Source organism: Pyxicephalus adspersus, chromosome 5 (genome assembly GCF_032062135.1).
Source record: "Pyxicephalus adspersus chromosome 5, UCB_Pads_2.0, whole genome shotgun sequence".
NCBI lineage: Eukaryota > Metazoa > Chordata > Amphibia > Anura > Pyxicephalidae > Pyxicephalus > Pyxicephalus adspersus.
In genome coordinates, this window is record NC_092862.1 from 101,253,483 (window position 1) to 101,272,343 (window position 18,861).

The window sequence follows — 18,861 nt, forward strand, 5'->3', positions numbered from 1 at the left end:
GCAATTTACATGATTTGAACGACACCCTTTATATATATATATATATATATATATATATATATACATACATAAGTCAAACAAATGTAAAAAGTTACACCACACTACAAAGGTGTAGTGTGGTCTTTTGGAGGCGTCCTAACCTAGTACTGTGCTAAATGAGCCCCCTCCTTCCCTTGCTTTGAAGGACAGATACTTTTAAAGTGCAATATGCAACACCCCCTCCCCACCTTTTAATGGATCATCTGGTTGTAAATACTAATCCACAACCCTATTTCAGAGACATGGAACTGCACAGCTTCTTTCACAGTTTGTATCTTCAAACAGTGCAGACTAATCTCTGAACCTGCAGTTCCCTATTCATTCCTATGGATGGTTCTGTATACCATATAATAACACCAACCCATTCATTACCTGGGTTGGGCTCCAGATAAGTATTTCCACACTGGTAATACAATTAGGGCAGTAGTTCATGAAGAACAACTCATTTAAAAGAGAAGTTATCCTACATCTACCAGGAGACTATGTTTCATTATATATTACTGTAATTGTTGTGATTTAGTAGGCTTCTCTGTGCTAGCAATATGCCAGTCTAAATTAAATGTGGAGAAAAACAATTGTCGCATAATCTGCAACTCTATGGTAACATTTATCAACTATACAACTAACTTTATATAATTCTGCATTAATAAAACATTAGCATGCATCCTGCTCATTTACGTTGAAAAGAAATGTAAAGTGTCTCATATATTATCCAAAAGTATTTCAATTGGGATTACTTCAGACCATGCAGATTATCATTTATTTATTAATCTATTGCTAATTGCTTCTGCAACCTAGTTGTTTATTAGTTGGCCTCCAAATATGGGCAACTAGTGACCAAGAATTACTGTGAATCCATTTATATTTATTTTCGCAATGTAAGATTCTGTTTCAATAGTCTGTATATCACTTACTTTTAGACACGAGGGGGTTTATTTATAAAAGAGAACATCACTTTCAAATATCATTTTACTTAAATGTGATAAAGCTACTTTACTTTGAAAAGAATACTATTACATGTGCAAAAAAAAAAAAATCAACCCCATTATCTACTTGATATACCCAACAACCATTCCAGAAGCTGCACTGCATATCTAAATGATCACTTGCACCAATGTGGTAGATGTGTCAGTTACTAAGAGTGCGTCAAGCAGTTCATAACACGATATTGTTAGATATCTGAGATATTATCTTGGATATTATATCATATGTTGTGGGTGAAATGGGACACTGCTTTTTTAAAAAAAAAAAAAAAACTTTAGTACATTACTTTGATCACATATTTTATGTTTCTTCTATCTGGAAAAAAAAAACTTTAGTACAAAGAGCCTAATGATGAAATCACAAAATTAAATGAGAAGCCAGTTGGTGACTGAAATGACTGATATCAAACATTTTTATTTGGCTCTTTAATACACAGGAATCGTATGGTCACCGTGGACTATACATGATAACTCTAATATTTTTTTGTTGCATGTGACCTTTTTATGTCATAACTAAACAGGGATAAATGATAGGAAGTAAATGATTTGAATGCAAAGTGTCTAATGTTTCCTAAAATGCCAGTTTAGGGCAGCCTTGTTAAATGTAAAACAGTGGCTTGTGTCAGTATAAAAAAAAGTTAGACAGTGTTATTAGAAGGTTGTTTATGTGTCCAAAGCCTCTGTGTCACACAGATAGCTAACTAACACATTGGCAGACATCTAAATGTTCATTGCAGTTTCTAGGATGAAGTCCAAACTCTCAGAATAGTTTTTTTTTAAAAGGTTGAATGAGGTTTTAATATTTTCTTGTGTAGTGTTAAGCCTTCATAGTCTTTTTCACATTTACTCATCTGCAAACTGTAATCATGTCAAAAGGACAATGTTTATCAGGATTCTTCCTGCCAAAGGAGACATGCATTTTGCCCTGGGCTTTGCCTAGAGCAGAGGCTATGTCAAATTGGCTTTTATAAACTATTACAGCAATCTATTTATATAGTGATTCTACATCATTCTCATCTCATCATTATTATCTCACTGAGCTGAGGGGACTAACATTTCGGCTTTAAGGAAAATAGTTTAACAAAACCTTTACAAGTACATGCAAGATGTAAGCCATTAAAAGCTGAAACTGCTGCATAGGACTCGGGGAATCTGCACTTTATAGGGCCTCACAGGAGTTGTTTGTCATACCGCAAACATCCTCAACATGTGATTTCATTTTATAGCTACTGAAATCGATGGACCTCTATATGATTGTGGCTTGTTCATGACCAGTCAATCCAGAAGAGTAGTAATAATCAGCTGTATCATTCTGTCTCAAAAGTATATTTAGTTCTTGTGTCTAAGTTTGGCGTTAATTAACAACGTGCTAATTCTAAGCTGTGGGGAAAAGTAAATGTATCTCTTTTTTTTCATGCAGTGGTCCATTACCTGCTCAGTGCTATTTAAATTCCAGAGCTATACTTGCTTGACAGGATACTGCACTGCTGCAGGCTACAGTTCTCACATAATGCCGGAGGGGTTATTACAGTGGAGGATTTCTAGGGAGGACAAGAAAGCAGACTTACCCCTTCCCGAAGGCACCTCATTAGCACAGTGTAGGCAGCCAGGGGAACCGTCCAGATCTCTCTGGGGTGATCTTTTTTTTCTTCCTGTAATAAAATACAAGGATGAGTGATAAATAACTGTAAGCCAAACTCTGTAGCAAATTGAAGAGTTACAATTATTAAACATAATTTGCAAAGATTACACTTGCATATATTAGTACATGGACAAAGACTGTACATTTCAGTACTTCTGTATTTTTTACAGCACAATAGTACATCTGCACATTGAAATCAGCAATATGTTTAGCCAATAAATATACAATAACCAGTAACTACACATTTTAACCCATTTCTGTGCTAAAAAAATAAGAATAAGAAACACACTGTTTTAATCTAGAGTAATAATGTGTTATTTTCAGTTCTTAAATATCACAATATGCTGTTATACCATTCCTTTTTTTCCCTAAAACATTATTTTTTGTATATTTATTCTCATAATTCTTTCTCATGATAGTTAAAAGGGGAAACAATAAAACTGTTAAAACAAGTAAGTATTTACTGTAGCTACAGCAAAAAGTATAAAAAGTCACTATATATATTATATTACCATTGAAAAAAAAACAGTAAGTAGCTTTGTTATTGTATCTGTATATCTAATCATACAGATTTAAGACCTTATGTGCCTTTGGGTTGACTGGGTTGATTGGGTTACAGACTGAGGAGTTATAAATGCTCACCACATACTTTCTGTTAACTACAAGTCCTGCCTCCTAATAACTACATACAGTTTCTACTGTAATGCAGGGATGCTGTGCAATGTAGTGCAACATCTATTGTGTAGTCCATCATATATTCTCCTTTGGAGAGAGAGGGAAATAAGCTGAAGTGCAGTGTGCAAGTACTTTGGCCCTAAAGATTTGTGGTGCAATGCAGTCACATTTTTATATAATTTGCCGCTTTTTTTTTTATAAAACTGCTGTAAACTTTTCTTGTAATCAATATATGCTAACCAAAGCAGACTACATCAAGAGTCGTGTTTTAGCACAAGTTTTAGTCATTTTTGAAAATACTGCGATGAACACACGTCTTTACAAGAAGGTATTTTTAATCAGGTTAACATGCCCAATTCAATAACCACAATGTTTTCAGAAACATGCATCACCTTAGAATCAATCAGTTCTTTTATTAATAGGAAACTAGGTAATAATTTGAAGATCTTGAATCTCCTTTCTAAATAATTATTGATCCATTTAGAAAAATGGTTCACTGGGTTTTGTGGAGCCTAATTAAACTAGTAAACCTGTCTACAGGTCCACCCTAGTCAGATTATCCATATGGGTAAAGGGACACAGGACAAATCCTTTCAGGTTAAACAAAAATCAGCTTGCATAATTGTTTTTGGCTGGTGTTACCATCTAAACCAGGTGTTGCCAGGTCACCATTTGGAAAAATCTGTGACCCTGAAATTGAACTTTAAACTGGAGGACTCTACACCAATCAAGTTTTAAAAAATCAGCATTGTTCCATCCCTTATCCTTAATTTGTGGAGATGAGACTAATAAGTAGGATTCCATCATGTTGTTACAGTAGCTTAGGGCTTTGCCGCTGGTGGTAGCTTTAGCTGGGCCATAATTGTTTATACACATATTGCTGTTAGAACTTGCCTTGTTCAATTTTGGATTTAGTTGAGCTTTAAAAAAAAAAAAACAAATGTTAAATTTAGAATTAAATTTGAACGTCTTATTCACTTGACTTGCAAAGCAAGAGCTGCTGATCTCCAGCAGAGAGCTGTCAGAATAACCAGCATATGACACTTCCAGTTGTGAAATTCAGTATGAGGTCTTCACTTCCCCCCAACAGCTGTGTCATATGTGTGTATACCACCAGGGCAGCAGGGATAAGGGAACCACAATACTCCCAGAAGTGTCAGATGCTAATATTCTACTTTCTGAAGCTCTGCCAGAGAACAAAATTTTTATTCAAAAATTATCCAATACTATTACATGTGTTTTTTCCAATTTATTTGATTAAAGTTTATTTTAGGTAAAGGACCATATCTTTTTATACAAATAAGATATCTACACAAATGTATATTCATGTTTGTTTCATAGTGTCCTAAAACTCTCTGAATCAAAGTTGTTTAGGACAGCGGTCCCCAACCTGTGGTCAGCGAGAAAATTTTGGTTGTCCGCAGCTCTGGCCAGTGCACCCACCAGCGGTGTCAGGAGAAGGACCCCGCTGGTGGGGCGCACCGGCCAGAGAAACAGACCATGTCACCCGTATGCATTGCAGGCGCAGAGCAGTGGCCGGGTTGTATCTCTAGACACAACCCACCCACTCTCCCATTGCAGACTAAGACCTGCGATGGGAGAGTTGGCAGGTCCTGGCATTATGACAACACTCTGTTTCTTCCCCTTTGAGCTCCCCACGCTTTGTGCTTTTCTTGAAGTGCCTTGTTCAGTGACACATGGCTCCCCGCGCATATGCAATCCAGAGTCCGTAAACTTGGTGGCTCAAAAGGTTGGGGACCGCTGGTTTAGGTTTTGGGAACTTTGCAAAAGAGGAGTGTATTACATTAGAGTATAGACCAACTTATAATGGGCATGGAAAAAAGTAAATATATATATGACATGATAATTTTAAGGAATCTATACAACTTGAAATATATATCAAACCAAAAATTTGGTTTTGGATAAAGTAGGGAAGAATTAAACCTTTTGTCAAGTTTTTAATGCTGTCTGGGTCCCCGTTGCAGATTTCCACTAATGTGTCTCAGGAATTGTGTCCCAGGACCCACCTGTAAGGCACTACAGGATCCCTGGAAAACAACTGTCTCCATGAAAAGTAAGTATTCCAGTCCCTTTTTTTTTTTAATTACGCTTTTATCACAACTGGGCTACTTGTCAAAAACTTTTGAGCTGGGACCACGCATGCCACATTCCTTATAGAGATTTTGTACTCTGCTTGGGTCTTTAAAACAGAATTAGGAGCATACAATATGCCTGTCTCAGGTTTTATTAAGTGGCAAACTGGCCTCATGGGTGATCTTTCAGAATCAGGGACAAGGGAGTATTAGAATTTGCAGGGGGCTGTGGCTGGGATACAGTACAATAAAGCTGCACCAATGATTACACTTTGGGGTCTGTTTATAAAGCAGTGAAACTGACATTCCTGGGTAGAGAATCAATTACTGCCATTAAAACAAATGGACCTGTAAGATTCTACACAAGTGAACGTTTCAGTGAATGTCAGATATACTGCTTTAAAAATAGTGCTCAATAAGTTAACATTTTAGAATAGATTAACTTTTACATAATTGTAAATAACACAATTTAAAGCTATAAAATGATGCTACTTTTCAGAAGCATTTGTTGTAATTACATGGGTCTCTAAAATGTGTGGTTAAGTTGTATGCCAATTGCTTTGTTCACAGTTTGACTTTGAATTGCGAAGAAGTATAAAGATCGATTGAGAATTGAATAGCACAAACTGCTGCTTCAGTGAAATATTTTGCTCAATAAAAGGTAACCCTAGACTGGAAACACACATTTCAAGTTTAACAGAAAACCATTAACTTCTGTCAGTGTTTGGCAAGAATTGTTACGAAGATAATGATCTTGTCATTTGTATCTGAAATCATTGGATGGTACCCTGTGTTTCAGAGCATGAATTATTTCCTAGCATTAACTATTCAGGTGCTTCTTGTTACAATTATTATTACTTTGTGTTTTTTTCAACTTGTTGATGCTACTGTTTCATGTTTAGTTTTTTGGCACAGAAAATTGAGTACTGTTAATTCATCAGGATGACACATGCTATGAATCTTCTAATCTTCTAAGTTCTTCTAAGATGTGCTTTGTTTCAGAGCTATATAAATCTCAGGAACCAAGCAGCTAAACTTGGCTAAACTTAACGAGTCTTTGCTGTCAATGGAAGAAATGTTACTTGTGTCCTTAAACGTGGCTGTTGACTGAGTGACTGGCTCCTGAACTTGAAATGAGTTTGGCCACATTTGTTTAGCTTAGTAAACTGTTTTTGTTGAGGTTTAGACTGCATACAATAAATATAGATGCCATAACTTGATGTTGTAGCCCCTAAAGTACATGGTAAGATCTAGCATGTCGAAAAATAAAACAGATCCTGACCCAATATTTACAAGCAGAATGCAAATTGTGTTTGCTTAGAATTGCTGACTTTTACAATTATTTTGTGAACAAAGAAGGGCAAGGAAGGAGTTGGGCTAAATACAAATTTTTGTTAAGTACACTGCGATTTGTTACAGAACAGAACCTATTTAAGCTGGCTACTAGGGCTTTCTAGATATTTGAAGCTATGGTCATAAAACAAAGAATGTACACCCACATTTAGCTCTACGGTTTAGGTATCGGGTCACTGATACAAATAAAAAATCATCTTGTGCTTAGCAAGATCAAATATTAGGTGCAAAAATGAGCTTACTTAGCCTACTACCCTATGCAAGACACATTGGCCTTCAAATGATAATCATGATTACAGATAAAAAATTTAACTCACTTGAACTGCAATGGTATACATGAGTTCTCCAAGGGAAGGCAAGAAGCATTGTTTTAGCTTGCTGTTCCTGAAATTGTCTCTAATCAGCTCAGTCAGTAAGGTGATTGCCTGCAGAGATATTAAATGTTTGCATAAATTAACAGAAAATAGCATCATTAAACTAATCTGCATAGAAAACAACATTATACTGTTCATAAAGTCAAAAATAAAACATTATACCAGAAATGTTTACAAATGGCATAAAATACATATTAAACACAGGTAATTAGAGGCGGTCAAAGTAAATCTTGTATACTAAAAACAATTAGATTGTCATAGCTGTACAGCAATTAATTGCAAATTGCTAACTTGATTTGTTATACTGTAACCAGTGTTTAAAAACATAACAGAGAACTTTCAACAGAATGTAATTAAAGTAAAAACATGTCAAATAACGGAATACATTTTTAACTTTACTTATTGATTAATTTTTGATAACCCATTTGCTCTCACTGGAAAATCCTTTTCTCTGCAATCATTGAAAGATGCAATACAGCTCCACATTACATCACCAAATGGGTATAGTGCTACCTGCACAAGAAGGTCATTGATTGTCGCTAAACAGAATGCACAGAGACTGGCCAAAACTGGCCAAATACTGTAAAACAAAATTCACAACAGTGCATATACTAAATATGGGAACACACAAGCTGCAACAAATCCATAGAGGTGGATTATGTGTTCCCAACTTGTGGTAGATAAACATTTTTTCTCTTTTGTTCAGTAGAAGACACAACTCTGCTCTAGTAATCTCTAGATTATTTCCCAAAGCAGTGCCAAAACAGAGTAGGTAAATCAAATGAACCATTCTAATTGAAAAGTAGATTTGAGTCAAAGCATCCCCTGCAAACAGAGAGAAATCTATGCTTGGTGGCCAAAAACCAAGGATGCAATTACTGATTTCATTGAATGTTCTGTAACTGTTTACAATGGTTTACACTACTAGGTAGCATACGCTTGGACAACTGTTTGCCGGATGTCACATGAGACAGTATTAGTCCATGCTGGGGGGGCTCTGAAGTTAGACTTTTACAACTACAAAAAAAGGAATCCAACTTAAGAAACCTGTATAAGGCATTTAAAAGCACACAGTCACACTGAATACATGCAAACATGTAAGGAAACTTTTTAAAGGTGGATTGGTTTGAGACAAAGAAATGAAAGCAAAATGTCTTCAAGCTAGATAAAGGCAAGCAGCAGGGATGCCGGAGATTCTAAAATAACACTATCACCTGATCCTAATTGTACTTATGGCCAACTGCTGTTACCTGCCTTGATTTAATAAAGCTCTCCAAGGCTTGAGAGAATACACTTTCATCAGTGAAACTGGGTGATCCAGCAACATTTTCTAGCAAATGACATTGAAGAAAACCATTCCAGGTTTTCTGGATCACCCAACTTCACTGGTGAAATGTATTATCGCCAGCCTTGGAGAGCTTTAATAAATCAGGCTCATTGTGCTGGAGAAAAGTAAAAAGAATAGAAACAAAAAAAGAACAAGGTCATACCACAATATATGCAAACTATTTATTCTAAATACAATGGTAAACCTTGTTGTGTTGTGAACTTGAAAGTTTTATGCATGATGTGAATAACCCTATCTAGAAAATGAGAACATTTTACAGATTCATTTGACTTGGTATGTGGCAAAAGGGGGCATTGACTGTCATCCATTTCTACACTTATTTTTGTGGTTTGACTTGTGCATACGTTTTAGCTGCATAGTTAACCAAAATTCACATTTGGTTTCATGGTTCCTCCATGGATTTATAGAAGGACCAGATGCAAGCAAACTGTGGGCTCAGTTACAAATTGACACACTGTAAGGTCACAGTGTAAACTATAAGTAGAATCTTTTTGTAAATGCAGAATACCAAGTTTCTTGTGTTGTGATCATCAGCTGCTGAATTATCTCCCAACATGGAATCACTGCTAGTGCCTTATTACACAAAATGACTCCTTATATGAAGCACAGCAAAGCATTATAACATTCACATTTTCATATTAGCGATATCTAAGTAAACTGGAAGTTTATTTTATTACTGTTACATTTCTCTAGAAGCAAAACCAAACTGGCACCCACTCTAAGGAATCCATAACTAGCTTCCAAGACAAGATGCACAAGGAAAGTTGCACATAACAAACAATACAAGGATTATAAGCATACCTACCAACCAGAAAAAAAAGCTTAAATTCTTTACATTGAAAGTAGAGACTGTATCTATATTTTGCATATGCAGTGGAACCCCGGTTATCTGTAACTCAGATAACCGGAAAACCAGATGACCGTAACTCAGATAACTGGAAAATTCAGATCACTGCCACCAAACAGCTACGCTTTTTTGATTGCTCCTGCAGCCCCAGCAAAACTGTTGCATGTGTTCTGCATCCAAAAACACATACCACAGCTCTGCTAGGGTTGTGGGAGCAATCAGGAGAGCAGAGCAGAGCTCCGCTGATTGCTCCGCGGCTTAAGCGTCATCAGGATTTTCCTTTCTTAGCCATTCAGCACTAGAGGTGAATGGGGACAAGTCTACCCAATCAAGTCTAGTGCTGAATGGCTGAGAAACCTCAGTTTCAGAGTAACCTCAGTTACCCGGAAACTACACTTATCCGGAATCGGCCAATCCCTGTGGTTGACGGATAATCAAGGTTCTACTCTATTTGCAGATATTTGTGCAAACTAAACTCAATCCTCAAGGCCCTTCAGTAAAGTTTGGTACCCAAATTTAAACTTTCAGTTCCTTGAAATGAACATATATAGCAAATAAAAAAAATTAAAGCAGGCATGCCTGGAGATGGCCCATTTTTCCTACAGTTTCAAGGAACACAATAAAAGCCCAGCTTAGCACAACGGCAGCTAAAGACCCCTGATGTGCCCCCATACCAAATATAACAAACAAAACCCCATCAGAGCAATATATATCTAAAGGTAAAGTGCACATGGAAAGTGTGTGTAAAACATGGAAAGTGGTAAACAAAGCCAACAGTGGGCCCCTGTGCAGAACTGCCCCCTGTTGGGTCCCTGTGCAGTAGCATACTTTGCACCTTCCAATGTCCAACACTGAATACATTGTTTCCTAGCATACTTATCAGGTAGTCTGCAAAAAAAAAAATAAAATGATTTCTCCACAAGACATAATACTTGCAACTTTTCAACCGCCAATGCAATAAGTAAAGTAGACATGTCATGAAAAAAATGTATAAATAAATAACGAGCACTGAACTTAGGTTACTTGAAAAGTCTAACATATCAGCTTGACACCCAAATAGAAGTATATGACAGTCTACTGATTTAGTATTAATTGGGACGTAAATATTAACTTTCCAGGAGCCCCAAAAATGGACTGAAGTGGCCCCCGGAAAAATAGTAAAAATTGTATTACTAAGCTAAATAAACATAAGAGTAATGAACAAATCAATTTATATGCAAAATCTATAGGTGAATGTGAAACTTTAAGACAAGTATATTGTAAAAAGCTGCTCTAAAAGTGTTAAAACAAACTCATATTTATAGAAATGATTTTACAAGTTCATCTAAATATTTGTTGTTGCAGGATCAGGTAAGCAGGAAAAAAATATTACAATATTTAAAGCTTTGGCATTCGAGTAAATATTACTAAATATTTAAAAAGCCTCCTGAGAAAAGTTTTATAACACTGTATCCATGTGCAGCAATTGTTAAAATATTCAGCCAGCTGAGGTAGATTTGATGGTTTTTATTGAAAGAACAGAACAGTGTACCTCTGTGGGTCCGGCAGGATTTGGGAGAATCCCAATATGCCTATGGCATACTTTATTCATGCCATTTTGGAACACAACTAAAAGTGGCAAGACAACACTACAGCACAGTTGTTCATAATGAATATGCAATGCACCTTGCATTCATTGTGCACTTCCATCACATTAGAAAATATTTAAAGATAGCAGATTTTAAACACATACACAGGTTATTGATATAAATGTATCTTTACAGCTATCCTTAAATTTGCAGCTTACACATGACAAAAAGACAGGTAATACCTTTCTAACCTGCCTTCATTTTTATTATGTAAAAAAGCAGATGGAAAGAAAGAAAATGTATTCAGATCGGAAATCTTGTTTTCTAAACTGTAATGTAAAATGAGATCTGAAACCTCTCTAGCTGTTCCTGCCAACATGGACAGTTTTTCTATTTATTGTTTTATAAATTATGTACAGAGGGGCAGATGTATAAATTGGCATTTGTAATGAAAATAAGTTGGAATGAAAGCCAGGTCCTACAGTTGCCCTGTATAAATATTATGGTGGTGCAGAATTTTGTATTTAACACAAAATCAATATAAAATGTGGCTGGAGATGTAAAAATAAAAGTGATGGGTCTGCTGGGCTCAAGTTTTGCAATTCTTTCTAGATAGAGAATGCTGTTTTATCTGTTTATTTGCACTTTTTATGCATATCTGAATGCTTTTAAATTACATATATGCCAGATGTTTTATTTGTGAGTTGCAATACAGTCTGGTGAAGTTCCACTACCAGCCTATGGACAATGAAGATGCAATAATGACTATTTCTTAAAGGACTATGACTAAAGGATTGAAAACACTTTAGTTATGGTATGCTCATGCAATTCTTTCAATTGCATGATGTTTGTAAGTTTCTTTACATGAACTGCCTGATTCACTCATAATTTGGTGACTTTTAGGCTCTTTGATGTAAATTATTTCCTTATGGCTGAGTAGTTTATTTCAATCACTTTGGGAATCTTTTCAAATCCCTTGCCAGACTCAAATGCATCCACCAACTTAGTTCTGAGGTCCTTGGGGAGCTTTTTCAATCTTGGCATGATGACACACCGTGCAGGTTAGACCCTGGATGTCTGAAGTTAAATTAAGGCAGCTTTCAACTGTTTAATCCCAAAAAAGGTTCTGAACTTTATATGGAACACTTGATTCTAATTTCATGGATTTAAACTGGTGGTAATGGTAGGCATGCAAGTACTTTCTAAATGTGACAAATCAAAAAAACAAATTGCATTTAGATTATAAAAATGAATAAATAAAAAGGAACTCTGGTAAAGAAACCTTGATTTATGTGATGATAACCTTGTCAAAACAGGAGGCTAAATTGTCCCTGAGCCAGAAATAAAGCCAGAAAGGTTCTAATACTTACTCTATCCAAAATGAAAAGTTTTGGCTAAAGCAACCTTTTCGGACCCACGGACCACCAAGTTTACTGGCTCCAGACTCTGCATGCGAGGGTAGCTGGGTGTCACTCAAAGGAGAAAAAACTTCCCCATAGTGATGTCATGATGCAGGTCTGAGGGTGTGAATGGAGACTGGGCGGTTGGTGTCCAGAGACACAACCCACCCCACTTCCCTGAGCCTGTAATGCGTACGGGGGACATACATACAAGTACCCCCCTGACCCCTTTGAGGGGGGTGCACCAGCCAGAGCTGCGGACCAACAAAATTTTATCGCAGACCACCGGTTGGCGACCGCTGAGCTAGAGCAACGCACCAATAAATAAACTGTTTACGTCTTACTGAGTGGTATATTGAAAACTTAACCAATTAAACAATTCATCACCATTTTATTCTTGCAGACTTTACCTACCTAAGCATTTAATTATTAAGTACCGTGCAGAAATAAATTCCATGCACGTGACAAGTCTATAAAGCATGACCTTCTGAAATCAATATCTCCCTCCCCTTCAATGTATTGAGTAGATAATCTACTGAAAGGTCAAAACTTCTAACAAAAATTGAGTCGTCCTTGAGCGATGCTCAGACAGCAGGTTAAGTGGACAGTACTTCACATGACTGACAATACAAATTACTTTCATGTAACAGACATTATAAGATAAAATTATTTTCCAAATCAATAAAACAATGCATATAATTAACATTAACAGAAAGCTGAATGTTAGTTATCCATAATAGCCATCCATCTGTCCTCAAGCTAAAGAAAATGAACAATAAAATAATAAAGAAAAAACGAAGGCTAGTCAGTTACTATGTCTTTTCAGGCAGCAGATATAAGGAAGAACTGATATAGGTTGTATGTTTTATCACAAACAACTTAACAGTGGGCTTAATGTGGAATATTGTGAAAATCTTTATTTATATACTGATTAGCACAATTCATACATTTTAAAATTACAATGGCATTATCTCACATGCATGTGAACATGTAATATTCTAGGTCCAAAGACAATTTTTCAAAATAAACCTTTTATCATTATCTGATATTGGCAAATCAATTTTACAGCAATCAACTCAATTCAGTAATTACTATCTCCACCCTCTTCACAAACACTTGAACGACTGAACAGAGTGGTGTTGGTATGGATTCAACTGAAATAATCCTTAATATACATGTACAGAATTGTTTTTTAGGTACAAATATAGAGGGGGTCTGTTTTTCCTGTATTTTTGTGGCATACCTATTACTACAGCACCCCTCTGATCATCTTTTACTGTGTTATCAGTTATTTTCTAATATCCCAGGCGGCGGTCTAGTTTGTACAAAAGGGAAGGGAAATTTTGCCCCACAGTTCTCCCCAGCCCGTTTTTGGTGGGCAGGCCGCCCAGCTGCCCTGCCTGGGTCTTATCAGCAGCCCTAATCCTCTGAACAGACAATGCAGAGGCTACTCCCTTCTCAGCTGATAAGACCACAGCTATAAAGGGATCGGGACACAGGCTGTTCCTCCCCCATTCTCTAGCTGTTCTGAGTCTTTTTCTGAGAAAAAAACAAAAAACATAATGTAACAAAGTATCCGCCCAGTGAGCGTGTGTAATGACATCATCGGAGCAGTCTGTGTGTAACTGCATGTCATCTGGCAGCCTTACAACTCTCTGTGTAAAACCTTCATATCTCCTAAACTGTACATCATAATGACCTGAAATTCAGGGTGCACAGGGAAAACTCATAGTGAGTAGTAACCACAATTGCAAAAATATGCAATATGGGGATCAGAATTGTAAAAACTTGTGAAAATACAACATAGGGAGTGCAGTTTCAAAAGCGCCTAGGAGTCCTTAATTAAAAATGTAAATTAGGGACCCACGGGGCCACTAATATAGAAAGGAGCAATAGGGTGGAGCCCCTAAATTGATACCTACCTGTCACAAATCTATTACTGTCATACTATGTTATACTGTCTGTTTCTCTACTTTTAACTCCAATTTCCCTAGAGTGATGGGGTGTACAAATCCCAAAATGTAGGTGCAGTGGGGGACACCTTCCGCTAAAATCTCCCCCCAATAAATGTGATTACTATGGCAAACGCACTGCCATGTTACACATTATTGCCCACTTCTAACACTTGAACCCCAATTTCTCTGGAATGGGGAGATGAAGGAAACTGAAAATGTGTGGGGAACGTCTGTGGATAACACCCCCTAAAATTGCATCACTATGTTATCATTAGAACATAAAAAATCTCTGCCTATCAAAACAAAATTGGGAATCAGGTACTGGTAGGGTACAGTCATGTGAAACAGGGCAGCGTGTTTGTTGTAATGATGCCATGGAGATGACAGTTTGGGGGTGTTAGCCACACGTGTTCCCCCACTTGCACCTATAACTTTTGTTTACCTGCACCTCTCTGTTCTATAGAAATTAAGGTTCAAGGTAGGGAAGCGGAAAGTTTGATGGTCAGAGGTTTTTGAGGTTTTAGGGGGGTTTTTACATCTGTTCCCCACTTGTACCTACATATTCAGTTTTCTGCACCTCTTCATTCCGGATAAATTGGGGTTCAAAGAACAGAAGCAAAAAGTGTAGAATAGTATTACAAATATAGTTTGGTGAAAGGTAGGTAAAAATTTTAGGGGCCCCACCCCAATGCTGCTTGCTATGTAAGTGGCCTCTGGGGGTCCTTATATTGTATTTTAAATTTTTGGCTCTACTTTCTTATAAAACAGCAACCCAAATGTTAAATAGTTTTTAAACTTGTGATCCCCAAATATTGAAATTCTTTAAAGAAGTTATGGTTATTAGCAGCTATGAGAGTCCCTTGTCATTACAACCAACAATTTAGGAGATCTAAAGGATTGAACATGGTGAGTTGTTAGGCTGCAGAATATGACAAGCAGACATTACACACACAGCTATCACACTGTGGGTGGATAAAATTCACACGCAGTTTTTAGGGTGATGAAGGGGGGGGGGGGACCCTGACTGTCCTGCCCCCATCTGTTATCATTTGCATGATGCTCTTAAAGCAACACCACATTTTAACAATATATAAAGGGTGACATTCCTCTTTTAACAGAAAAATGTGTTTTGTTTTTTCTTTTTATTCTTTGGGTGAGGGCCCCTCCCTTCCGTCTTTACTGCCTTTTACTGTCTTTGTGTTACATATCCCAGGTGGCTGTGGGCTGCTCCTTTTGCAAATGCTGGACATCGGGAATGTATCATCATGGGCTTTACTATAATGTAAAAAAAGTGCTCAATCTCACGGATGCCAAATGAGATCAACACTGGATGGAACGGTGAGCCTATGAAAGAAAAGGGAATCTGAGCAAGCATGGGACTCGCTTTTTTTTTTTATTACTGCTAATGTGAACTAAGCCTAACTTGTTACACCACATTGATCACAATATTACACTACTACAAGGGATTACACTATTAAAACATTGAAAACTATGCAGTTGGATTAAAATACACAGCACTGAACAGTTTGGGCATAATACAAAAAGATGGAAAAGTTGGACATTTTAATAAGCCAGACATTAGAAAGTTGGAACAAATTAATAGGTTAGCCAAAGTAGGGGTTACTAGATACCTGTGGCATAAAAAAATGGGAGCACTAAATTTGCTGTGTTTTGCCCCGCTCACTTTTTTACCACTCGGCTACAGCTTCCCCTCTCTCGGCTGAAAAAATGTTCTGGGGCTAACACTGTGCCCTCTACTTTCATTGGCAAGCCAGATTCCAGTGAACCTTTAATGAACAGAGGGGGGTAAACAAACGCTCACTGCCTCGCTCCTATTAGTCTGTTATTATTTGTGGGGGGGGGGGGGGGGACACTGCAAAAACTGCTTGCATATGCTTAAAAATTCTTGAACACGCATTTAGTTTTTCATTCAACTCTATAGAACATGCAGAGGTAGTTAGTGAAAGCATCAGGCAGGATGTGCCATTGAAGGGCTGTGACATTTTAGAACAGATAGATTGGATAGAACTAAATAGAAATCCTTTGCCATGAAGGACAATCCCAATTATGTATTACAACTGTGTATTTAGCTGTTTGTGTGAAGTTTAAACTTAAAATAAGGGGCCTGATTTATTAAAGCTCTCCATAACTAAAGAAGATACACTATGATGGGAGAACCTGGGTAATCTGGCAAAGATGGAATTAACCTGGGTCCAGTATTGAAAACATTTGCCAACTAATAGCAAATAAAAATTTACATTCAGAAGGAAAATTATTAATGGATTTTTTAAAAACAAAGAAACAAAGGAAAGGTACAAAATAATACAGTAAGAAAAGAAACCCTACGAGGCAAACATCCCATATAGCATGAATACACAAAAATATGAGGGTTCAACAACAGTTTTAGTATTGAAAGGAATTCAAGTTAAGAGATAATGTTTTGGCAAGGCAAAGAAGTGCAACCAGCATACATGGCCAATATAAAATAGTACAGAATGTACAGTGCGTGTCGCGTCTTTCCGGGCCCAAAGGCCCCCTCCTATCCTGAAGGAAGCGCATCTCTAACTAATGTGGATAGAAAAACTCAGTTTTATATAGAAATAGCCAGGTTTTAGTATTATGTAGACATTTTGAGCTGTAAAAAAATGAGTTCAATTACATAGAGCACATAAAAGAATGATCCACCCCATCCCCATAAAGGGAGATAGACACCATGAACCAAGGAAGGGCAGAGAGAGAAAGAGGTAGACAGCGAATGATAAAATTGTAAACATTCACATATAAAAAGGGAAAGATAGCAAATATTTTTTAGGAAATCCATTCCAGAAATCAACCAGGTTCCCACACGATAGTCTTCTAGATTATCTAAATCAGGCCCAGTATCTAATATGCAAATAGAAAATCATAGTTGCTTTACTGTGTGGAGCAGTAACTTTGACCAAAGTGTGTACAGGTAGTGGACTAATGGCCATTTGCTACATAACTGTCCGTTCAGGGTTCTCCAAAACTTTGTAGCAAACCACAATGGTGGATTATTAAAATAACTGTGGGGACGAACTGATGTTATTTCCTACGTAGGGGGGTGCAGCGGGAGGTCTCCCACTGGTTCTCTCCCTCTTCATAGAACTAAACAGCAATATGTGTATAGCACCTGTTCGATCCACTGTCACTGGAAAAAAAACAGGAAACAGGCTACAGAAATTTGATATTTATGCACAGCTTTAAAAGTTAAGGGCTCAGTTTAACCACGGCACTATTTGACCACTGTCAATGTGCCTAGAATCACTCCTGAATATGCAGTCCATTCTAAGAGTTATGCATTCAACATAAGACTTCAATAAATAATAATGTTCCAAATATTGAACATTTTGGAAAGAGCTGAATAAAACTGATTATTGTTTGATAACCCAACAACCCCTAACTGATCACAGTCCAATAAATGAACAATTAAAGAGGATGACTTATTTAACTCCCATTTTGGTTTGTAACAGCTAACTACATAAAAAAAAGTCTGGGACTGAAAGTCAGGGGTTGGCTCAAGCAGGATCATGAAGTGATGTGTCAAGTAAATAAAATATTTATGTTGGCATGAATACACTTTTATTTAGTGTATACTATGTTCAGGTGATAATGGACAACAAAAAAAAATTCCAAATTAACATTGGACTCTATAAATTTTTTATCACCAAAGACACATTTAATGTCTAATGATTTTTAAAGCACCTCCAATTATTTCAATTTGTTTGTAAATGATGTGCCCCATAATGGGAATCTCTAAACAGATGTTCTTGTGAGAATAGTGGAGGAGGAGAAGGTTTATTTAGGATTTAATTACTATATTAGCATCTATGCTAGAATAACACCCACATGAGGAGAATCACTGGGATTCATCTTGCGTAAATATTTCACAATCATATTGTGCTAAGCTGGGCTGAATTCTTCTACTTGGGGTGTTGAACAAGGCATCAATAATTGACAGCACTTGGACAATAAACCACAATTGAGTTTTGCTAGGGGAAATCTCATAGAAAGTTGTTTAAAAAGAATAGTCCTCACACTAAAAACAACATTATTTGGATATATGCCTTAAACTTGCTGCAGCGCAACTTGTTTTCCATCTCTTCATTCAGCTCAGATACTGCACGATTTCGTAATGGTAGAGAACTTACCCTCATGGGTATAAAACTGCCACAGGCTAGCAAAACAGACAGAAGCAAAAAGGTAAAGAAAAGTTCACACTAAAAAGGACATTTATATTAATTATAACCAGACTGTCGAAGTCGAACATCTGTCATGCCAACATTTCTACCTCCTATCAACCCACCTATTCCCAACGCTGTAATTAGCACAGCTTATTGTCCCCTGGTGTCTTCTGGGTGCAGTTAAAATTTAACATAATAACTAGACATCTCCTACAAGCTGTCTACCTGCTCGATAGGCATAACAGATATATGTACATTAGAAGGCAGAATATGTACGTCTCCCCATCTAAATAGGAAGTTATTAGCAGCAGCTGTATAATGTACCATGCTTGAAATGAAAAGGCTATTTCTAGGGGTCTGACAAGTCAAATCGAACTGCTCA

At 36.9% G+C, this 18,861-nt stretch overlaps 1 protein-coding gene across 1 annotated transcript in view; it reads right to left on the bottom strand.

The window, feature by feature from the left end:
- ULK4 (unc-51 like kinase 4) overlaps positions 1–18,861 on the bottom strand; it is a 309,023-nt gene that overhangs the window by 226,185 nt on the left and 63,977 nt on the right. The window contains exons 18-19 of the mRNA XM_072412276.1: positions 7,103–7,210; positions 2,591–2,674 (exon numbers count right to left, since the gene is read on the bottom strand). Of these exons, the coding sequence (XP_072268377.1) occupies positions 2,591–2,674; positions 7,103–7,210 (192 nt within the window). The remainder of the gene's footprint in view (positions 1–2,590; positions 2,675–7,102; positions 7,211–18,861) is intronic.